The sequence below is a fragment of the Mesoplodon mirus genome (assembly GCF_964341445.2).
Source record: "Mesoplodon mirus genome assembly, chromosome: 5".
NCBI classification, from domain to species: Eukaryota; Metazoa; Chordata; class Mammalia; order Artiodactyla; family Ziphiidae; genus Mesoplodon; species Mesoplodon mirus.
This window is the reverse complement of record NC_138980.1, coordinates 44,798,691-44,823,022: the sequence shown is the minus strand read 5'-3', so window position 1 is coordinate 44,823,022 and position 24,332 is coordinate 44,798,691. Positions and strand designations below refer to the sequence as shown.

General features: G+C 49.9%; 1 protein-coding gene across 1 annotated transcript in view; it reads right to left on the bottom strand.

Moving 5' to 3' along the window:
* Positions 1 to 24,332, bottom strand: part of UNC13A (unc-13 homolog A) — a gene marked incomplete at both ends in the record, with an annotated part of 58,215 nt that overhangs the window by 30,240 nt on the left and 3,643 nt on the right. Inside the window, 10 exons of the mRNA XM_082623247.1 lie at positions 2,388 to 2,434; positions 4,205 to 4,313; positions 4,803 to 5,342; positions 12,361 to 12,568; positions 16,129 to 16,164; positions 18,048 to 18,102; positions 18,984 to 19,057; positions 19,928 to 20,051; positions 21,701 to 21,818; positions 23,698 to 23,797. Coding sequence (XP_082479373.1) covers positions 2,388 to 2,434; positions 4,205 to 4,313; positions 4,803 to 5,342; positions 12,361 to 12,568; positions 16,129 to 16,164; positions 18,048 to 18,102; positions 18,984 to 19,057; positions 19,928 to 20,051; positions 21,701 to 21,818; positions 23,698 to 23,797 — 1,411 coding nt within the window. The remainder of the gene's footprint in view (positions 1 to 2,387; positions 2,435 to 4,204; positions 4,314 to 4,802; positions 5,343 to 12,360; positions 12,569 to 16,128; positions 16,165 to 18,047; positions 18,103 to 18,983; positions 19,058 to 19,927; positions 20,052 to 21,700; positions 21,819 to 23,697; positions 23,798 to 24,332) is intronic.

Genomic DNA, 24,332 nt, shown 5'->3' with positions numbered 1-24,332 from the left:
ATTAAGAGTTGAATTGTGTCCCCCGAAAAGATACATTGAAGTCCTAACCCCCAGTACCTCAGAATGTGACCTTATTTGGAAATAGAGTCATTGCAGATGTAATTAGTTAAGACAAGCTCATACTAGAGTAGGATGGGATCCTAATCCAATATGAGTGGTGTCTTTATGAGAAGAGAGACACAGGGAGAAGGCAGTGGTGTGATAGTAGAAGCAGAGATTGGAGTGACTCGTTTACAATCCAAGGAATACCAAGGATTGCCAACAACTACCAGAAGCTAGAAAGACAAGGAAGGATTCTCTCCTACAGAAGTCAGAGGGAGTGTGGCCCTGCCAACACCTTGGTTTTGGAATTCTGGCCTCCAAGAACTGCAAGAAGATACATTTTTGTTGTTTTAAGCCCTCCATTTGTGGTAGTTTGTTATGGCAGCCCTAAGAAATGAAGACACTGGGCCTCAACTTCCTCATCTGAGAAATGGGGAGATGATACAGTTGCCCACGTTTAATGAAAATTTGAATTAAGGCAAATCTAAATAATATGATAAAATATCAACGAAATCTTTCTTTATGCTCAAAATTGGAAATATTTGTGTATATTTAAAGTCTATCCTGGAAGAAGTGATTTCAAAGCCCATGAGAAAGAGGGAACTGGAAATTGTATTTGTTGCCTCTTGGCAGCTTTGCTGTAGCTGGCTAATCAGAATGAGGGCTGTGGCAGATGCTGCGGTGGTCTGTCCAAATCTACTTTACTGAGAGGTGCAGGTGTTCCCAGAGAGGGTTCAGGTGTGGCTCCTCTCCAGAAAGTTCTCATAGGCCAATGAGAGTGATGCCTGGCAGTCAGTGACTCTGGACAAGCCCTGGGGTGTTAGTCATGCTCCAGCGCTCCCTGCAGGATCAGGCAGAGGCTTGGTGACTCCTGAACTACCTCTCTGCTTGGCGACTCCTGAACTACCTCTCTGCTTGGCTGTTTCTCCTACCTGGTCCCGCCTGCCTCACAGGCTTTTCTTTTCTTTTTTATAAGTTTATTTATTTATTTATTTTTGATGTTGGGGGTAGGAGTTTATTAATTTATTTATTCATTTTTGCTGTGTTGGGTCTTCGTTTCTGTGCGAGGGCTTTCTCTAGTTGTGGCAAGCGGGGGCCACTCTTCATCGCGGTGTGCGGGCCTCTCACTATCATGGCCTCTCTTGTTGCGGAGCACAGGCTCCAGACGTGCAGACTCAGTAGTTGTGGCTCACGGGCCTAGTTGCTCCACGGCATGTGGGATCCTCCCAGACCAGGGCTCGAACCCGTGTCCCCTTCATCAGCAGGCAGATTCTCAACCACTGCACCACCAGGGAAGCCCTATATGTTTATTTATTTATTTTTGGCTGCGTTGGGTCTTCGTTACTGTGCGTGGGCTTTCTCTAGTTGCGGGAAACGGGGGCTACTCTTTGTAGCGGTGCGCGGGCTTCTCATTGTGGTGGCTTCTCTTGTTGCGGAGCACGGGCTCTAGGCACATGGGTTTCAGTAGCTGTGGCGCACGGGCTTAGTTGCTCCGCAGCCTGTGAGATCTTCCGGGACCAGGGCTTGAACCCGTGTCCCCTGCATTGGCAGGCGGATTCTTAACCACTGCGCTACCAAGGAAGCCCTCACAGGCTTTTCTTGAGAGTGCTTCCTGTATAAATCATGCACACAGGAGCCCCCATCTCAGACCCCACTTCCAGGGCTCCCCACACGGGACACTTGCCCATCTGGGAGTCACAGCTCCTGTGTCCCTGCCTCTGTTTGAAAAGGATGTACAAGGGAAGGCAGTCACTCTCCAGCTGTTATTTAAAACATTAGTGTAATTTACAAATATCTTTTGCATCCTCTAACCTCACCACACAAGTGCTGAAAAAACACCCTGGAAAAGCAATAACTTAAGAAATTAGATATGACAAATGCTCCATGTAAGACCAACAACTATCGTTATGAAACAGCCAGCAACTGTAGCAATAATCTGAGAAATGTAAAAGCAGAATCAAAGCAAAAAATTCACTCCAGGGTTGCAGATGTATTGTGCAGGAAATGGGTTTCTTCTTTACCTTACATTTATCTCTAGGGGGAAATGTTCTTGAATTATATGAGTGGCTTGAGCAAGGCCTCTCTGGACTGTTTCTCCATCTGTAAAATAGGGGTAGTGGGCCCCCCATGGGGTTGTTGTGAGGATTCAATGTGTTACTATCTTTGGCTCCTTCTTGTCATGAGTGCCTTATTACAGTGGCTACATTATTTCACTCATGTGCAATCTGTTCCCTGTCTAAATGGAATCTCTCCCTGCCCTGGCTGGGCTGAGGTTATGGTGCAAACCAGTCTCAGGCTCTGGGTTCAAAACTTCCTCTCCCTCACCCCCAAGATCTGATACTCACCCGCCTTTGAACCACAGGGATTTGGACATCTCTCCTTCTCCCCGGGCCTGCAGGACAGAAGACGGATATGGTCAGTGTGGCTGCCCCTTCCCAGGGCAGCACATGTACCACACCCACAGCTGTCTCCCCTTTGGGAGTCAGGAGGCCTGGGTCCTAGTCCTCACTGTGTGTCCTTAGGGAGCCCACTGGCTTTTTCTGGGCCTCAGTTTGTCCATCTGTAAAATGAGAAGAAAGGAGATACTCTCTGACACCAACCTCAGTGAACTTTAGTCTCCTTGTCTGCCAAAATTGGGGATTTGTTAGCATCATCTCGAACAAGAGCTCGTGCTCTATAGTCCTGCGATTCTTAGGGGCTGGCTCAATACTCATAAGATCCTATCACTCACTAAACTCCCCCTGCCTCACCTGATTATCTGATCTCATGCCCCAGGACCTTTGCCTGAGCGGTGCCACCTGTATATATGCTCTCCCACCTTCTGCACCCGAACAGCCTCCATCTATCATTCAGGTCTCAGTGTGGACCCAGAGTCAACACCCCCTACCATGCAACTAAAGGGTGGCATGGTGGTGGGGGGGACAGGGAGATGGGTCTGACACCGTCTTCTGAAATATTGTTTAAGTATTTTGGGTATCACTTCACTTTAAGTGTCACCTCCTCCAGTGAGTCTTCCTGATTGCCTTGGATTAGTTTTATGCCCCCTCTATGAAACCCAGAGGTCCTGCTCAGGTTTATTTTTCTTGTTATATCGCTAGTTCCATTACAAGGGTAGTTGCTGTCTTTTTCATTTAATTTGTTGACTTAGTGAAAGTTATTCAACAGACTTTCACAGTATATTTTCTTCTACTGTTTGAATCTAGAACCATGAGACTGTATAGTAAAAGAAAATTCTACTGTACAACTGATAAGAAATTTGATTTGAAACTTTTGTGGCTCTGATAATTGAAGGTCTAAGACTTTGGGAGTCTGTTTAGGATCTCCTCCTGCCAGCCTCACCCCAGTTTGGAGGGTTACCCTGGATAATAACACTGCTTGGTGTCCAGCCCAGAGCAGGTTGAGTGAATGAACGGCCTCATTCCTGCTGCCCATCTGAACAGTCATCCTGACCCAGATGTTAATTCTATTTTTCACCTAATTTCTTCTGCAATACTGCCCAGATCTCAGACCTTTCCCAAACCCCAACTCTGACACCCATTGTGAACCCAAGCACTGACTTCTTCCCCTATCACCAAGTCTAACCCTGAACTCTGATCTTTGACTGCTGCCCTAACCCTGACCTATAACCCTATCACTAACCTCTATCCCTATCCACGAACCTGGCCGCTGAACTTGGCCATAGCCATGACCTCAGCTTAATTTCAGCTCTAGGTTCCAGTTCGCCTCTCCTTCTTCCCCACTTAGAAATCCCAGGCTGCCCTGGGGGAGGCTGGACTAGACCTTGGCGGGGCCAGCTGGTTGCAGGGGAGAGTAGGCAAGCATGGGTAGGGCCAGGGAGGAGTCAGATTGGGCAGGGGTTGGGCCAGGAATGGTGGGGCTGGGGCCAGGGCAGGAGTGGGTGGGGCTAAGGGAGGGCCAGGCAGGGATGGGAACAGGTTGGGGTGGGCGGAGCCATAGAAGAACCAGGATGTGTGGAGGCATGGTGGTGGGTGGGGTGGCAAGTGGGCGTGGCCAGGTGGCTCATGAGTGGCATGGGCTAGTGTGGGCAGGGTCAGGGAAAAGACCAGAGTGGGTTGGGGCGTGGAAGGAATGGGGAAATGAGGGTAGGTGGGGCACTGGGCACGGCCAGGCTGGGGGTGAGCCCACTGCTGCTTTCACTCACCTCCTGCAGCTGCAGCCGCACTTTGTTGAAGGCTCGCAGCCAGTTGGCCTTGGCTCTAGACATGGAGTCCTGACCCTGCTGGCCTTCCTCATCTTCTCGTGGCCTGAAACTGAGGCAAGGGGTTTTATGAGGCTCTGAGGCCGGCACTCCCTCCACCCTCCACCCTCCGAGTGATGCTGGGCCCTCCATGGCCTCCCTGGCACTTCGGAGACACAATGACCCACCTGTGACCCTCTGACCAGCCTCAGTGATCCTCCCCCACCTTCCCACATGCCCATCACCTCTCTGACACCTTCAGGTCTCCTGGGTCCCTTTGCCACCTTCCTGGCCCCTCTGCAACTCTTCTGATGTTTTTGTGACCTCTCCAACCCTGGCAAACCCTCCAGCCCCTCACAACCTCTAAGACTCTTTCATGACCCTGCTTGACCCCCTCTGACCCCACTGAGCCACTTCTGACCTCCTAGACGCATCCCGATCCCTTCAATAAACTCAGGACCCTGTGACAACCTCTGCCCCCATTCCCCAGGTCTACACTGACCCCATCATGGCACCACTGACCCTGTGACCTTGTGACAGGCCCTCAACCCCTTCCTGTTACCTCTCCTCAGCCTTGAGGGGCTCAGGCTGAGGCTCCTGCTCAGCTGCAGGTGCCTCCTCAGGGGCGGCTAGCTCAGGGGCCACCTTGGCTATGTCAGGGACCTCGGTGGGCATGGCTGGGGCCTTGTCCTCCTTCTTGGGGGTGGCGGGTGGAAGACTGACACGCTTGAAGTCCTTGGGCTCAGCCACGGCCACCTCCTCGCGCTCAGTGTAGCCTCGGATGTCATCCGGCACCTCCTCCTCGTCCTCTAGCTCTTCCTCGTCCTCAGGCAGCTCCTCCTCCTCCTCCAAGAAGTCCTCCAGGTCCTCATCCAGCTCTTCGTCCAGCTCCTCATCCAGCTCATCCTCATCCTGGTCCCAGCGTGGCGAATCCTTGTGGTAGCTGACCGAGCTGTGGCAGGAGTGGTAGGAGTCCCGGTCCCGCTCGTCTTCCAGCTCAGAGCCCTGTAGGCTCTGTTCATCCGGGTCGAAGTCCTCACTCAGCTGCGAACTGCCCTGACTCAGCTCCCCTGAGGAGGCGTAACGGCTGCTGCCTGTGGGGCTACAGGAACGGGCCAAGGGCTCAGGGGCTGGGGCACAGACCCACTGCCCATCCCAGCCCAGGTCATATAGGTTCCATCACCCAGTCATTCCCTGGATTGGTCATTCCCTGGATTCCCAGCATTGGTGGAGCTCCTCTGGTTGCCAGGGAAACACAGCCGTGAACAAGACAAAAACACCTGTTCTTGGGGCATTTACCATCTTGGGGGGCAGGCAATAAAACCAGATCAGTGACATTAGTGATCATCGGTGACCTACTGTGCACCACTCCTATCCATGCACTATGGAGGCTGCAAAGCCTTCACCCACATGTTTGGGACCCCGAATCAGTGTCCCTGCCACAGCCCCCTTGGAGACCTAGCGCTCCTGAAACAAACATAGTAGCCCCTGTCTCTTGATGTACCCCCTACCCTCTGCCTCAACCTGGTCCTCCCACTGCCAAGCCCCCTCCGTTCATCAGGGACTTGGGCCTCCCTGCCTCCACTCCTTCCCCAACCTCCACTCACAGCTGATCCTGCGGCAGGTCCCTTCAGTTCCACCTTGTAAACATACGTGCAGTGCATCCACTTCCTTGCACCCTGGGCCCCACCCTAGCCCAGGCTCCGCCATCTCCACTCGATGCTGCCCTACCCAACATCCACTTCTCTCCTGAACAGTACGTTTTTCCATAGAAGCCTCAAAGGGGCTTATTGGAATCATAAACCCAAACACGGACTGCCCCTGTTCCAAACCCTACCACGCCTCCCTTGAAATAAAATTCTGTGCCGTGCTCTGCACCCGCGTGTGGTCCAAATCCTCCAACGTCTCCATCCCCATCTCCTTCCATCCTCCCTTCCCTCCCCCTGCTCCAACTACATCACCATCCATCCTCGCTGTCCCTCCAGCACCCTAAATTGTGCCCACCTCTGGACATTTGTACTTGCTGTGCTCTCTGCCAGGAACATCCTTTCTTGCCTGCTTTATCTGGAAAGATGCTTTGGTGCCCACTGAAATAGCACTTCTTTTTTTTTTTTTTTTAATAGCACTTCTTTGAGTGAGTCTCCCCCACCCTCCAGCCAGGTCAAGCCCACGCCCACCCATATTATATGCTCCTTATATGCACCCTGGATCACACTCGACATGACCAGGAAGAAATATCTGTCTCTGCATGAGGGCAGACAGCATGACACAGGGGCCACCTCTCATCCCCCTTCTAACCACTCATTCAGTCATTCAATAAACAGCATTCCTTGTCTTAAACACTTTCTCCATTCTCAGTGACTAGGACCCTCTTCCCTGGCCAGGCCCTGGGATGCTGTAGGAATCAAACAGGGTTTTTTTTTGTTTTTTTTTTTTTTTTTTGCGGTACGCGGGCCTCTCACTGTTGTGGCCTCTCCCATTGCGGAGCACAGGCTCCGGACGCACAGGCTCAGCGGCCATGGCTCACGGGCCCAGCCGCTCCACGGCATGTGGGATCTTCCCGGACCGGGGCACGAACCCATGTCCCCTGCATCGGCAGGTGGACTCTCAACCACTGTGCCACCAGGGAAGCCCTCAAACAGGGGTTTGATTCCTACAGTCCTTTAGTCCTTGTTTGCTAAGTTATGTATATGGTTGATTGCTTTTTAGTGCCTGTCCTTGTAGACAGCTGGGATGGGGGATCAGCAGGTATTATTTGCCTGGAAAGGACTCCAAACTCCCTCTGCTGGTGAATACCCCAGAAGTCCACCCCAGCACATTCTGGGGTCCCAAGTGAGGGGGGCAGCCTAGGACTGGGATCTCCACACAGGCCTGGATGTGTCCATCTGTGACCCTGGGCGCCACGTAAACTGCCCCAGTGGTCAGGCATGGGACCCAGTGGTCCCCGAGACTCTCCTCCCACCCCAGCTCTGACACTGGGGTCCAACACAGCTCTGACCCCAGATGCCTCCCCTGGATGCTATGTCCTCGAGTTAGCCACCAAGGGCCTCCCTGCATGATCTGGCCCCGTTCACCTCTCCAGCCTTTAGCTGAGCTGTCTTCTCTGCCTGGAATTCCTCTCCTAAGACTCTTCATTTATCCTCCAAATGTTGGCTCCCAGGCACATTTCTCCAGGAAACCCTCCCTGCCCTTCCCCTCTGCCAGTGTGTCCAGTTGTGTCCCTTCCTCCAGTCAAATCCTGACCTGTGGGATGGAATGCCTGTCCCTCTGGGGGCCTAGCATCAACCAGCACTGGGCAGCAAGGCCAGGGTGGCCTGGGATGGTGGCTTGAGTCACTCTCAGGGGAACTCTGCCTCTGCATCCCCTCCCCACCGTATGACTTGCTCATGGTGAGAGTGGAGAGTTCTCCCCCTTTTCCACTCCCCCATTCCATCCCAGGAATGTTTACAATAAATAGACTCCCCCCAGGACAGACAGACACACCCAAGGCCAGAGAAGGACAAGACACGGCCAGGCACACAGGATGGGAGCCAATCTGGGACCAGCTCTGTGCACATCCTGCTCTGAGACTCAAGCAACTCGCTCCCACTTTTTAAGCCTCAATTTCCCTATCTGTAAGATGGGCACTCTTCTGCTTTTCTTCTCCGAGAGAGACTTTTCCATCTACTAAAAGAGTTAATATTTTCTTAATATTTGATGTCTTACTCTCCTTTCAACTGTTTCCAGTGCATTGAAACTTTGTTCCAATAATTGCTTAAGTCTGAGCCACCTTGAATGTGCAAATGAATGATGCTTTACAAATTGTAGCAGTCGCAAAAATGGTCGGAGAAACTGTTAGGGAGACAGGAGTGCTTCTGAAGATAGTTTGAATAAGGAAGTCATGAATACAAATGGAAAGGTATCTAGTTCTTTGCTTTCAGGATAGCACAAGCACAAAGGAGTTGAATGAAGAATGCTAGAATAAATCCAGGGTAAGACTAATTCTACTCCCCCCTATGCCACTAAATGTTTTACCTTGAGTATGGCATTTCATTTCCTTGGACCTAAAAAATAAAGAGGTTAGACTAAATGCTCAATCTTTTTTTTTTTTTTTGACGTATAGTTGATTTACAATGTTGTGTTCATTTCCGCTGTACAGCAAAGTGATTCAGTTATACTGTATACATATTCTTCTTTTTTTTTTTTTTTTTTTTTGCGGTATGCGGGCCTCTCACTGCTGTGGCGTCTCCCGTTGCGGAGCACAGGCTCCGGACACGCAGGCTCAGCGGCCATGGCTCACGGGCCCAGCCGCTCCGCGGCATGTGGGATCTTCCCGGACCAGAGCACGAACCCGTGTCCCCTGCATCGGCAGGCGGACTCTCAACCACTGCCCCACCAGGGAAGCCCCATATTCTTCTTTTTTATTGATTTATTTTTTCACCACACTGTGCAGCATGAGAGGCCTTAGTTCCCCGACCAGGGATCAAACCCATGCCCCGCCCTGCATTGGAAGCGTGGAGTCTTAACCACTCACTGGACCACTAGGAAAGCCCCTATATCTTCTTTTTAAAAATATTCTTTTCCATTACGGTTTATCATAAGATATTGAATATAGTTTTCTATGCTATAGGGTAGGACCTTGTTGTTTATCCATTCTATACATAATAGTTTACATCTGCTAATCGAACCTCCCACTCCATCCCTCCCCCTCCCCCTTGGCAACAAGTCTGTTTTCTATGTCCGCGAGTCTGTTTCTGTTTCATAGATAAGTTCATTTGTGTCATATTTTAGATTCCACATATAAGTGATATCATATGATATGTCTTTCTCTTTCTGACTTATTTCACTTAGTATGATAATCTCTAGTTGCATCCAAAATGCTCAGTCTTTTTAAAAAGTTCCTTCTAAAACATCCCATATATAAACTATCCAAACTTTCTATGGTATATACAAAACATAGGAAAATTCAAAATAAAAGTTGTTCAAATACCTGCAAAAAATATTATATTGGATGATGGTAAAGACTGAGTAGGGAGCTTATGAAGGTTTTCTTCAAATTATGTTTTACCCAAACTCTCCACAGCAAATGGAAATGTTTTCTGTCCTCATCATCTAACCTAGTAGCCACCAGCCACATGTGCATGACTCTTGAGCACTTGAAAAGTGTCCAGTAAGATGGAGGGACTGAAATTTTATTTTATTTATTTTAATTATTTTAGATTTAACTTTAAAATGCCACATGGGGCTACCATGTTGGGCAGCACAGATCTGAAAGCTTATTTACCTTGATGGCACAAAGATAAACCATTTAAAATTTATTTTCTTACTGCACTAGAAATAAAGTGATTCTGAGGGCTTCTCCAAATCTCAACCAGATGCAAACACTTGTTTGCGTAATTAACCTCTTCGTCAAGAGTTGGAGAAGGCCTGCAATTTGGGAGCCTGGATAGCTATGTTTAATAGTGAGTTTGCCCCTGAATTTTTGAATGTGGGGTAACACGGGGGTGATTCTGAGATGCTGCTGGTAACACAGAGGATGGACAATCTCCTTGGTTGAAGTCCTTGCTGATGATATAGAGGGAACATCACTTTTGTCCAGCTGTAGGACCTTGGGAGGCTAACTTTTCAGGTTCCCAGGTGCCTTTTTTAGGGCTGAGAGGCAGTGTGGCATTGTGGCTGTGGACTCAGAAGCCTGCTTGACAAGGTTTAAATTTTGGCTCAGCCACTTACTAGCTGTGTGACCTTAGGAAAGTAACTTAATCTCTCTGCCTCATTTTCCTTATCTACAAAGCCATGGGGAGATGAAGAGGTAAATTCTCACCTCATAAGATTGGTGTAAAGAATAAGCATATTATTTGGGACTCATTAGAATACATAGCACATAGTAAGTGCTCAATTAACCATCATTATTTTTCTTGCTTATAGGCTAGATATAGCAGGACCAGGATCAGAATGAGGTAGGTGAGGCTGAGTCTGCAAGTGCAGAGTCAGATCATGTTTTAACTTAAATTTGTATATTTTGCTAGTCATGGATTTTTAGAAATTTCATTGAAGTATAACTTACATACAAGAAAATCTACTCGTACAAAGGAACATTTTGGTGATATTTTTTTCATGGATGTTTTTGGCATCCATTTTGATTTTTTAAAATATTGCATTAATATATTATTTATATTGAGTACTGAGTTTCTTGGCACCCTCTTAAGTTTTGTACTTGAGGCAACTTCAAGCATACCACACTCACCCCAGCCTAGTCCTGGACCTAAGTTATAGGGTTAACCTCCAACTCTGATATATCAAGGTCTCACACAAATAGGAGGCCCTGATGTATGTGTGAACTGAGCCTAATATCTTAAAGAGATTTGGGGGGTCATATTAATCGAAGTATAGGTTCAACATCAAGGGGGTTAAGAGCACTAAAAATTTTCATCCTGCTCATCCTTTAATGGAGGAAATGTATTCTTTGGGGAGCAAACATTTTGCAAGAAGACCCATGACCAAAAATCCACTAGGTGGAGCTTCGCTGGTGGCACAGTGGTTAAGAATCTGCCTGCCAGGGCCTCCCTGGTGGCGCAGTGGTTGAGAGTCCGCCTGCCGATGCAGGGGATACGGGTTCGTGCCCCGGTCTGGGAGGATCCCATATGCCGCGGAGCGGCTGGGCCCGTGAGCCATGGCCGCTGGGCCTGCGCGTCCGGAGCCTGTGCTCCGCAACGGGAGAGGCCACAACAGTGAGAGGCCCGCATACCGCAAAAAAAAAAAATAAAAAAAAAAAAAAAAAAAAAGAATCTGCCTGCCAATGCAGAGGACACGAGTTCGATCCCTGGTCGGGGAAGATCCCACATGCCATGGAGCAACTAAGCCCGTGTGCCACAACTACTGAGTCTGCGCTCTAGAGCCCATGAGCCACAATTACTGAAGCCCGCGCGCCTACAGCCTGTGCTCTGCAACAAGAGAAGCCACCGCAATGAGAAGCCCGGGCACCACCACGAAGAGTAGCCCCCGTACCTACTCGCTGCAACTAGAGAAAGCCCACGCGCAGCAACGAAGACCCAGCGCAGCCAAAAATCAAAACAATCAAAAAAAAAAATTCACAAGGCCACTGCTTTCCACCCAGTGGGTTCACCTTAAACACTAGTCCTTATGATGATTTACCAGGTATGAGACTCAGACAAGTGACTTAACTGCTCTGTGCCTTGATTCCCCATCTGTCAAATGGAACCAATGATACTCCCAACCAGAGAATGAAATGAGATGATGAAGGGAAGACGCTGGACCACAGCTGGGCACATAGTTAGCTCCAAATACTATTATTTGCGCTGTTTACCTAACAGTCACTACGTAGCACTTTCAGGCACCATCCTAAGTGCTTTACAAATATCCAACCTGTTTAATATCATGTTTGCTATTGTTCTGTTAAGAAACCAGGACTGGGGCGATCAGGTCAGCGAGGGGGGTTGGGCAGCAGCAGGCACAAGTTTCAGTTTCACAGGCTCAAGGGCCAACACACTGCACCCTTGCAAGCCAGGGGACCCACCTATGGGGTAGGTCTAGGGACAGCCTACTTTGAAAAGAGTAGTGATGGTGGCTGGACTGAGCAGGGGCAGCTCCCAAGTCACTGTGCCCATGCCTGCTGGTCAGGAACACAGAGTCAGGGGTCACCAGGAGGGCTAGGTAGAACCACTCCAGGACCACGAGTCAGCTGCTTACTGGGAGTCTTTCCAACATCACTGTGCCTCACCTCCCACCCCTATTAATGCTCATCTCTTCCTCCTTTCACCTCCTACCCTGAACAGTTAGAGAGTACAAAGGGACCAGGGGCTTTTAAGCGGAGTGCCAAAGAGCCCGCCTATTTCAGGGGAACCTCTCAGGGGCTTCCTGACTTCCATCTCTTTCTTCCGCCAAAGCAGACCCCCTTTAACCAAGCTTGGGGAGTTTTCTTGCAAGATTTTGGGTAAAGAAAAGGTTTTACTGCCTATAAGAAAGTATGGATGCTGCTTTCCTAGAACCCACTTACCTCCACCCCCAGCTCCCTCCAACCCCCTATTCCTCTCTCCCCCTCCAGGAGATAAGAGGTGGACACACACACACACACACACACACACACACACACACACACGAATCCTTCACTCCACTGTGACTACCTGAGGGCCCGCGGCTCAGAGAACTCCTCATAACTGTGCATGGAGTCACTGTAGGATTCCCGGGAACCCAGGGGTGGTGGTCGGACAGAATATTGGTGGACCGAGGCATTGGGCTGGGACGTAGTGTAATAGGGTGGCGGGATGCTGTTGCTTGTCTCGCTGCGGTAGTCACTGTCACGATCATCCACTGCACTGTCAGGGTCATCATCTGGAAGAGAGGGGAGGGGAGGGGGAGAGAGAGAGCACGCAATGGAGGCCAACACAGTCTCTCAGATTTAGGGCGTCTTCACTGATTGCTCACCCAAGAAGAGGAATCTACCAGAATGAATGAAGGCTCTTGGGTCATTTTAATAGAGATATAGGCTTTAGAATAAGGGAAGTGACTACTGGGCATATACCCTGAGAAAACCATAATTCAAAAAGAGTCATGTACCACAGTCTTCATTGCAGCTCTATTTACAATAGCCAGGACATGGAAGCAACCTAAGTGTCCACTGACAGATGAATGGAGAAAGAAGATGTGGCACATATATACAATGGAATATCACTCAGCCATCAAAAGAAACGAAATTATATGTAGTGAGGTGGATGGACCTAGAGTCTGTCATACAGAGTGAAGTAAGTCAGAAAGAGAAAAAAAATTCCATATGCTAACGCATATATATGGAATCTTAAAAAAAAAAAAAAAGGTACTGATGAACCTAGTGACAGGGCAGGAATAAAGACGTAGACATAGAGAATGGACTTGAGGACATGGGGTGGGAGGAGGAAGCTGGGGTGAAGTGAGAATAGCATCAACATATATACACTACCAAATATAAAAGTTAGCTAGTGGGAAGCAGCCACGTAGCACAGGGAGATCAGCTCGGTGCTTTTTGATGACCTAGAGGGGTGGGATAGGGAGGGTGGGAGGGAGGCTCAAGAGGGAGGGGATATGGGGATATATGTATGCATATGGCTGATTCAGTTTGTTGTACAACAGAAACTAACACAGTATTGTGAAGCAATTATACTCCAATAAAAATCTATTAAAAAAAAGAAGAAGAAGGGAAGTGAAAACCCTGCTTTGCTGTATGTGGGTCAAACTGGACCTAGAACCTGGGGTCCACGGTAGGTCCTACAATATGAGGAGGACAGGGACAAATTGGAAGGTGTCTTTTGGCTCAAATGTGAAAATGGACTTTTACTAAAGTCCAGGGTCTCTGAAAACAATATTCGTTTTTCCATCAGGCTTCCCATAACAGGAGTCACACAGATACTCACGGGGAAGTTGGAGAATCAAGAGGACAAGGTAGAATGTAAATGCCCTTTAACCCTCAGAGATTCCTTAATATCCGAGGATGGGGACCCCAGCCCTGAACTCACATACGCAGGAACAAAGAAGGGGCTCTACCAAGGTGCTGTCTTCCTCAAAAAGATCAGATTCTTAGGTTGGCAAGACTACCACATGCCCAGAATCTATCACTCTAATGGAACAGGGAGGGGTTGCCAAACTCCAAGTGTTTAATAAGAATTAAAGGATGTTTCAGTTCGGTTTGCTCTCCTTAGTAAATGGAAAACAGATTTTCTTTCTTAGTAAAAAGAAAAGTCTCAAAGGATGTTGGATTGTGGTGGGAACAGGAAAGACTGAATTTATTTAGAAAACAACAGTTGAGCTGAAAAGTGAGCACCTCCAAAATTAACCAGCCGATTGGGAAGCCCACAGTATGCTCGGCCATGGTATCAATTTACTGGCGATTTTAAACACCAAGGAGGTGGCTTGTACTCTTTATGCCTTTAAGTATTTTTGCTCTTTTCCCAATTTTTTTTTGCTTTATTTTAACTTTCTAATTCTTTTCCCATTAATAGACTATTTCTATATATTAAAAAAATAGGTCAAAAAATTTTAATGTGGTAAACTGTTAAAAAATTAATTTCATACTTCACGTAGAGCTAGCTATTTGATTCATTCCCTATTTTGCCTTCAGAAAAACCTTAAATTCATTTTTAGCCAGCAAAGCCGGCCTTACCGAAGTACCTCTGGTTTCCTGGTTTCTCATTTGACTTGAGCCATTGTGACCTGCAAGCTTTTTATCCTGTCCCTGCCACATGGCCACCTTCCGACGCGCTGCGCGCTGACAGTGCTGGCATCAAGGGCAGAAGCAGTTGTGAATTTCCGCAACTTAGATTTGTGGGCGTCAGGGTGGAACTGTGAAGCCATAAAGGGCCTAAAGTGGGGGATCTGAAACTGGGGACAATTTGTCAATATCACCAAATTGCCCCTCTGACCAAGTTATTTTCTACCCAATTATTGGGGTTTATAGCCTACCATATTGCCCTTGACCGGACTGAGATGTTTCCAACCAAATCACATGAGGCTCTGTGCATGTTCACCAAATTAATTTTCTCTCACAAATTATCTGTTTTTGAGGGGCAGATTGCTTTCTCTTGGATTCTTTCTGCTTTTACCAGGACTCTTTTTACCAAATAGTTTTTGACCAAATTGCCTGCTTCTGGATAAGGCATTTTCAGCCACTTTTGTTTTGACAAAATGGCCTGCTTTTGGCCTAATTGTCTTTGCTCTTCTTGACCCAATTATCAGCTTTTGCTAAACTGGTTTTAATCCAAAATGTCTTTTTTTTTTTTACAGTATTGTTTGTGTGTGGCAAACTGGTTTTGATCAAGCCTAGCTGTCTGCTAAATGCTTATTTTGGCTAACTTTGCTTCTGATTGACTTGTTTCTGACAAATACTTTTGGATCAAAATACAGTTGACCCTTGAACAATGTAAGGGTTAGGGACGCCAACCCTCCGTGCAGTCGAAAATCCATATGTGATTTTATAATTGGCCCTCCATATCCACAATTCTGCATCCATGGATTCAACCAACCAGGGATTGTGTAGTCCTGTAGTAGTATTTATTGAAAAAATCCACATATAAGTGGACCTGCACAGTTCAAACCCATGTTGTTCAAGGGTCAACTGTATTTGTAAACAGTTTTCCTGCTCCTGGAGGGAGGGTGGGGTGCAACTTGTCCATCAGGATATGGGGGTGGGGTGGGAGGGCCCCCAGTTGATGGAGTAGAGATTAGGAGGTAGATTCACGCTTAGACTAGAGGACCGGATTTCTCTGAAAAGGTCATGGGGAAAAGAGAGCTATTCCTTAAGGAGAAAAATGGTCATCCAATTTTGGGGGAGGTAGCTTGTCTCTTTTCCCCAGGGGCAAATTGGAGGAAGATGTGTGTGTGTGTGTGTGTGTGTGTGTGTGTGTGTGTGTTGGGCGGGCTTTGGGAGCTGAGGTCTCCAGAGTGAGATCTGTCTGGGGGTCTCTGCCCAGCTGCTCTGTCTGAGACCCTCTTCCCTCCCTGCCCACCAGCCTCTGAGTGACATCGGGGCTGGAGGAGGGCTCCAGGTAGAGGAGGAAGATGGGGAGACAAAAAGGAAGGAATCACAGGAGAGGAGATGAGGTTATACATGGGGGAGCAAGCGGGTGGGGGGCCCACAGTGCCCAGCTGGAGACAGGCAGGTTTCCTGTCTATATGCCCACTCCTCCCAGCTGAATCCTCCCACCCAGAGTCGTGTTACCCACTCCCCACCAGACAGAGCAGGACCCTCCAACAGATGTTAGTGATCAGGGGGCAGGAGGGCACAAGAGGGGTCTTGCCAGTCCTCTGGCCCCAATGTGCCAGCCACAGGCTCCCCATTTCCCTGAGCAATGGGACGGGGGCCTCAGGGTCGCCGAGGTGCCCACCTCCCCATGGCCTCCCAGAACATCAAGCTGAGTACTTACTCTGCTGTTCACCCCAGCCAAAATAATTCCAGTTGCCTACAAAGAGAAGGGGCAGAGATAATAAAAGGGAGAAGGCAGAGGGGGAGGCATGGGGAGGGGGGCTCCCCCATCCTCCCCATCTCCTTCTCCCAGCCCAGGACCCCATCCCCTTCTGCCCTGTGTATCTTCCCCGAGTATCACTTTAACCACTGACTATTGTTATACCTTCACTCACCACCCTGGGAGGAAGGCAGGATACCCCCATTTTTTGACAAGACCACAGGCTCAGCCAGGAAGTAATAAAGAAGGCATTTGGACCCAGGGTTTTCCAACTCTGAAGTTTGGGGTCAGCACTCCTCATTCCTTCCCTTCCCACCCCCCAGATAATGAATGAAACACTGGACTGGAAATCCTCAACTTTGAAACACCCCTGTTGGGCGGGTTTTTATTTTTAATCATTCTTATCCTTTTATAGGTGAAGAGGGCTCAGAAAGGTAGAGTGAAAAGCCTAAAGTCACACAGCCTGAGCATCAGGACCAGGGAGAGAACTACATTTTCATCGCCTCATCCCCAGCATCTGGCATCTCAGAAAAACCACTTGGACCAGAATCTGACTCCTCTGACACTTGGCCGCCTCCTTCGTGAAATGGGGGTGGTAAGACAGTCCCAAGAGAACTCGGAGGTAAACGCTGGGTGGTAGGTCTCCATTCTCAAATTGAACCCACCTCTGGCTTCAGGTCACCTGCCCAGGTGCTGTTTGTCCTCTGCTCCTGCCCCCACCGTGCCTGTCTCTGCCCCCATCACAATCCTTCAGTGACCCCATTCACCAGAGAGGGGGTTTGTAATTTCTTCAGGGCAGTGATGACCCCTCCCCAGGCAGGGAAGATAAGGGACTCTCTCCATATCACACCCCAAGTTAGGAATGAGGTCTCCCAACTGCAGTCCCCCAGCCCCTCCCTTCACCAGGCTCCATCATCACATATCCTGGGCATATGGGGGTGGGGGGAGGTGGACGACGGATACAGGGGAGACTGTGAGAGGGGAGGAAAGGAGGATGCGGAAGCAGATGGAAAAGGAGAAAGAGGTTGAAGTGTGGGGTAGGGACCAAGTGTCATGGGTGGGGGTTTTGTCCTCTGAGACTATATGATTTTCACTTCCTCCTCACTTCAGAGGACTTGGAGGGCACTTTTAGGAGAAAGTCATCTAGACCCGTGGAGACCTGGTCTGGGGGCATCTGAGTGTCCACAGGAGGATAGACACTCTTGAAAATTTCTGCCTTGATGGAGGGACAATATACAGAGAAACATGGCGATCATCATCATAATTAATAGACGTAGCACACTGGAAAGAGAAGCAAACTTGTCGCCCCTCCGACCTGGGTTCAAACCCTGGCTCTGCCTCCTGCCAGGTGTGTGACCTTGGCAAGTCACTTCTCCCCTTGGGCCTCAGTTTCTTTATCTAAATAAATGGGCGCCTATTATACATGTGTTGGCAGGATTGTCTGTCTGCACCATCTGAGTGTGGGCTGCTTGGGGTCTGTGTTGGCCTCATGGAAGTTTGATGAATGAGTTATAAGTCCTCATCCAGGATCTAATGAATGGAATTGAAGAGTCTGCAAAGTGTTTTTCAAGCCTCCAGATGTTCTGGGTCCTTCCAAAAACCATCAGAATGCAGGGGCTGGCAGGTGCCCCTGTTTCAAAGAGAGGGGCTCTAAGGATCAGAGAGGGATCGGGACATGCCTGTGGCCACACAGTAAGGCAGGACTCAAACCCAAGTCCCAGATCCCTTTTTCTTTCCACTACACTGTGAGGGGATACTGTGTGCTCTTAGGACTCATATCTCTGGAGATGAGTGACCCACTCATTACACAGGACAGTCATGGGGTAGAGGAGGGATGAGGGCTTCAGTTGAAGCCCAGGAAGGAATTGAGAAGTACTTACAACACTGGTTGCTGGGGACAGGAAGAGGCTTGTCTTGTTCATCCTGGAATGAATACTGAGGGGGAGGGAAGGAGAGAGGGTGTGTCTCAGGGGGGTGCCAGAAGCCAGGGGATCAAGATGGTCCTCTGTTCTGTTCTATCCTGACTTCCCCCGCCTCCTAAATCCTCTCCCTCTGGAGGAGAAGTATACAGATGTCCACAGAGAAAGAAAGAGGGAGAGAGAGACACAAACAGAGACCATGAGAAACAGATATAGAAAAAAGAAAAAGAGACACAGATGAGGGAAAGAAACAGAGGAAAGAGAGAGAAAACACTGACACAGGGAGTTGAAGAAAGGTGATGAGAACTCAGGTTGGACAAAAATTGCTAACATGTGAGTGTGGCCCCTTTGCCCTCCACCTCCCACTAAAGGGTGTTCTAGCCTTGCCTGCTATTTCTTCCCTGCCCTCACCTTCTGAAGATTGTCTTCTGGGCCACATTGGGTCTTTGAACTGTGAAAATATAGAGTGTAGAAGAAGGGGGATGGCATGGAAGAACAGAGGTACAGAAGCTAGGGCTGGGAGTGGGGGAGGAGAACTTTTAAGAAAGCCTGAAAGTGTGACTCAAGGAGTTGAGGGGTGAGGGGCAGAAAGGGCGTGTAAGAACTGTTACAGGGCCTCTATATCTCCTTGATGGTATTTGGTAAATACACAATTTGACTCGATTGAAATTGTCATGTCATTGGTGGACCGTATGTTCCTTGATGCCATCGTTGGTTTGAGACTGGACCACATGGGTCACTGATTTAGTCAGGTTACAAAGAGTTAGAGACACAGACACAGGGAAAGACAAGTGGAAAGAGAAACAGAGACAGAGAGTGGAGGACAGGGGGAGACACAGAGAGAGAGGGGGAGAGAGAGAGAGAGAGGAAGAAAAGAGCCCCCATGCCAACGCTCACCTCATCCTGGTCCCGCATGGCATTCAGCTGCTCCAGCTTCTTGGCCCAGTAGCGTGCCTCCTCCTCAGGGATGTCTGGAAGCAGAGACCTGGCCATGAGCCTGGAAGCCCCTCCCTGCCCCTCAGCCTCCAGCCAGTGCATCCTGCAGGCCTATGGGGCTGGTCTCCAGTGGGTGGGGGAGAGGAAAGGAGGACAGGGTGGCACCCCTGACAACCACCCCTCCACCACACATCCAGAACTGCCTTGGGAATGAGTGGCGGATGAGAGAGGAGCTGCATCCTAGCATTACCAGGATGGGGACATCATGGGTTCTTGGAAGGATGATGTGGGAGAACTGAGCTGCTTCCAGGAAAGGTAAAGAGGCCTCTCTGTGTCTCTGCCTTTGTTGATCTCTACATGTCTCTCTCTCTCTCTCCGTTTCTCTGTCTCTGTCTTTCTGCCTTTGTCTGTCTCTTCTCCATATCCAGCTCACCTCTTCAGCTTAAGACCTCACCAAGGACCAGCTAAGACAGTTCAGACCTGAGCCCCACTGGTGGCCTGCAGGAGCTGGAGTGTAAAGAGGCCTCTCTGTGTCTCTGCCTTTGTTGATCTCTACATGTCTCTCTCTCCATTTCTCTGTCTCTGTCTTCCTGCCTTTGTCTCTTCTCCATATCCAGCTCACTTCTGCAGCTTAAGACCTCACCAAGGACCAGCTAAGACAGCTCAGACCTGAGCCCCATAGGTTGAAAAGCACTTGCAGCCCACTGGTGGCCTGCAGGAGCTGGAGTGTACTCTGCGTGCGGCAGGCGTACATCTCTGCTGACTTGCTGTAGCCCAGGAGACTCTCCTCTTGGGAGGGGGAACCTCATCCTCAGAATACAGTGTTGTCTGGACCCACCTAGACCTGACCATTCTCCTGGGGCTGGGTGAGGGTCCCACCCTACCCAACCCCCCGCCACACTCACCTAAGGGCAGTTCAAAGCGGGTGTCAAGGAGGATGCGGTGGAAGGTGGGGTCCTTAGTGCCGCAGATCTCACTGTCCGCCATGATGACCTGAGAGTCCAGGGTCAGCCACTCTCCGGGGCCCTCCTGGGGTGTGGGTGGGGTACCAGGGGTTAGGGTTCCGAGTGAGGTGTGGTGGGTAACATATCTGCTGCACACCGACCAACAGGCTCCCTATTCTCAAATGAAATGTCTCCCTCACCCCATCTTACCCTTACTCCAAGAGCAAGGGCCATGTCCCCACTTTAGATGAGGAAACCAAGACTCAGAGAAGGAAGGTCTCAATCCAGAGCAACATGGTGGGTCAGGGGACCCAGATGCAAGGACCCAGAGAGAGAGACCTGTAGGGTCAGGTAGGGGCGGTCCCGGCCTTGCACAGCACTCCTCATCCCTAATGAGGGGTTATGGGGCCCCGACTGCAGATAAAAGACCTGGTCCTCCCACCATTCAGGGAGGATACCCCTGAGTGAATGAACCAGTCCCCCTTGGTTCAGGGAAATGAGCCCTTGAGCAGGTGGGGTCCACTCTGAACCTCAGTTTCTTCATCTCTGAAATGAGAATGATGCTCTGCAGAATCTTCCTTCTGCAGCCCCAGGGAAAGGCTGGCAGTGATGGGGAAGTAGTCCAGGGTCCCTTGCATAGGTCATAGTTGTCCCAGGTGACTAGGCCTTCCTCACACCTGGAGGGTCACTGAGGAAACTTTGGGTCACCTACAACCCTTCCTTTCGGGCTCGCCTGGACTATTGCACCTCTTTCCTCCATCTCCATTTATTCATTAAAAAATAAACCCTACCTGGTGCCTGCTCTAAGCTTGGTCCACATTGAGCAATGCCTGAGAAGCCCACAGTCACAGGAGATAGAGCCTGACACAGACACCCGCAACACCATGAAGTCAGGGCCAGGATAGAAGGAGGGAGGGGAGGTGAGGAATCCAGGCAGAAATTAGGGAGGGCTTCCTGGAGGAGAGGGCATGGGAGCTGGGCTTAAGGGTGATGGAAAGGAGGACACTTGAAACCCAGGGAACAGCATATGTGAAAGTTCAGAAGCTATCCCTGGGGACTGTGAGGAGTGTAGGTTGAAGTGTGGGGGAAATAAGGCTGGCAAAGTGGGTTGGTGCCGTCTGGAAGGCCTCCCAAGGGTGATGGGCAGGGAGGGCAGGATTGGATCTTAGGTGCCAAGTGGAGAGGGTGAAATTTAAGGCCTGGAGGTTAGAGAGGAGGCCAAGGTTATTTTCTTTGGGACTGGCGTAAACTCCCTGATGCCCATCTAGGCACAAAGTGCTAGTTGCTTGCAATATCCCTTCTCCTTTCTTCCATAGGGATGCATTTCTAGCTGGGCCCAGGGCTATGCAGCCTAAGACTACATATTCTAGACTCCCTTGCAGGTAGGTGGTGCCACATGACAGTTCTGGCCAATGACAGCCAGCTTCCAGTTTGGGCCCTTAATTAGGAGTGCAAACCCCTTCCCTTGCTACCTTTCCCTCCCCTGACTGGAATGCAGATGTAACGGTAATCCTTGAGCAGCTATCTTGGGCCATGAGGTGGAAGCCACATGAGGAGAAAGGCAGAGCAACAAGATGAAAGGAGTTTAAACCCTGGTGACTGGAGCTGCCACTGCAGCCCTGGATGTCTACATGAACATTGTCAGGGGATGCAGATAGATGTCCATCTTGTTTAGACCATTGGCCTCTGGGCCCCTCCCAAGCACTCCTATCCAACCCTCATCCCACCACTCACTTCATTGGACTGGCGGATGGTCCGCAGAGGGATCCACACAGTGCCCACCATCGTGTCCCAGATGAGACCCTTGTTCCATACCTCCACCGTCAGCCCCAAATCCAGGCGGTTAATTTCGCTGTGGAGAGAGGTAATGAAGTCTCAGAAAAGTCAGTTCACTCGCCTTTGGACACATGACCAACTAGAATTCAAACCCAGGCCTGGGTGAGTCCGAGTCAGGAAGGTAACACAGAAGTTCTTACTCTACAGAGGAGAAACTGAGGCCAAAGGACTAAGTTACATGCTCAGGGTATCACAGCAGAACCAGGATTCCAAGCTGAGAAAGAAGGAATGGGGACAGGTGTCACATGTCTCCCGTAGCCCCAAATCACCTGGCCCTTCCTCTAGCCCTCAGACCCTGAGAATGCTGGTTAAGTGAGGAAGAGGCTCAAATGCCCTCCATGGCTCCCTATTACCCCAAGATAAGGGCATCTGTGGTGCCTCCATCCTTCCCAGTGTCATCTCTATCCAATCATATGAGGACACCCTTGAGCATATGAATGATTACACCTCTAAGCACTTTCCCTGCAGGCCCCATTCTGGAAATATGCAGATTTGGTAGTAAACCTTGGTGAATGTCCAATTCACTGAACCTACCAATTTACCAAAGATTTATCTTAAGGAATGTTCTCCTTGAATATACCTGTTGACCATGACCTGGTCATTCAGTAACTGGCTTTAGGGGGATTGGGGACCACTCTGTCCTGCCCCCTTCACATTTTCCTAGAATTGTAGAGCCAGTTCCTTTCTTCTTTTCCCTTTCTTCTTTCCTCTGCTCCAGAATCCCAACTCTGGATTCCCTCATGGCTTCCACTAGTGACAGTCCCCAGCCAGGCTCTGCTCAGGGGTTGAGGGCTGCCTGGGTCCAAATCCCAGCTCTGCCAGGTACAGGCTGCATGTCACTGAGCAGGTGGCTTTGCCCCTCTGGTCCTCTGTTTCCTCATCTGTAAAATGAGGATTATGTTAGCACCCTCCCTCCCAGGGTTATAAGCAAAATTGATTTAATCAAAGCCTTAGAAGAAGGCATGGCACATTTTGGCCATCAACAGAGTAGGTGGGATGTAATAGGAGGCCCCAAGGAGCTCCAGGTTGAGGGGAGGGTCCAGGTCATGAATTCATTCAGTTATTAGACAAATATTTATCGAGCACCTATTGTGTGCCAGGCTCTGTGCTTGGCATGGAGATCACAGTGGGAACAGAGACCAATAGTGCCTTACCCACGTGGAGCTCATAGTCCAGGGGAAGGGGCCAGAAAGGTGTCCAAAAATCACACAAATGAATAGAATAACAATTGGTGGCAGGGCCTGAAATTACTGTTCAATTGCAGCTTGAGGGTGGTGGTCAGGGAAGACTTCCCTGAGGAGGTGACACAGCTGAGACCCAAAGGACGGAAGGAGTCAGCTGGGATGGGGAGGGAGGGGGAAAGAAGAACAAGAGCAAAGGTCCTGGAGCAGGAACAAGCTGGACATGTTGGAGGAATGGTGCAGAGGTGGGTGTATCTGGGCAGGTGAGGCAGGAGAGATGAAGCAAGATACTGGTGTGAGGTCACAGGGGCCGGGCCTTGGGGGGCTGCAGGGACAAATATGGGTTTTGCTCTTAGGTTGATGAGCCACAAGCGTCAGGCAAGTTTGGAGAGTGACCGGATGTGATTTGCAATTTTAAAAATATCCCCCTTGCTGCCTAGAGGAGAACAGATTGCAGGAGGTGGATGGCAGCAGGAGGCCAGGGTGGAGGCTGGCGGGCAGAGGGGACTTGGCTGGTGGCCTCGGAGATAAAGGGAAGCGATTGGATTCGGGAAGTGCTTTGGAGGCAAAGCTGATGGCTGGACACAGGGCTGAAAGAAGAGCGTAGGGAGTCCCAGACGACACCCGGGTATCCGGTTGTGCCCTGCAGAACCAGCAAAGTGCCCGGCTGTGCCAAGGGGTGTGGCCATTCAGGTCCAGTCGCTGCAGACTCACAACATGAAATCCTGCTCCCAGCTGGGCTGGCTGCCCCGTACGGCAATGGTCGTGCTCTTGACATTCTGCACCTTCAGGGTCACATAGGTGTTGAATTTCTCTGTGGCAGTGAGAGCGGAGGTCAGTGCAAGGGCTCAGGGACTCCCCCATGCCACTTCCCAAGCTCTCGATAACACCCCTATGATCCCTCAGGGGCTGTGCGTTCTTGGGCCCACTCCAGGTCCAACACCCTGAGGTGCTTCTGTGCCTCCACTCCCAGGCCAGCCCCCAGAGCCCCACCCCCAGCCCCTCAGAGCACTAGGGAGGGGCCTTGGTGCAGGGAGATGTGGAATTTGGGGACACCTAATCCTGATGCTTAGAAATGACTATGTCCAATATCCTTGGACATAGGAAACATCCTTTGCCTCTCGGAACTTCATTTTTCTCAGCTGCAGCCTAATCTAAGCGTCCCCACCCTATCTCTTAGGATTCTGGGAAGCACCATTGGCTCAGGGTGAGCCCCACTCCCAGTGGAGTCTTCAGGGGATGGCTGGGAAGACTGCTGGGACCCTAGAGCAAGTCTGACACTCTCTGTGATGCTCAGCAGACATAGAGCCCAAGTTCCCCGTCACTGGCTCAGACGCCCTCTCCCGTCT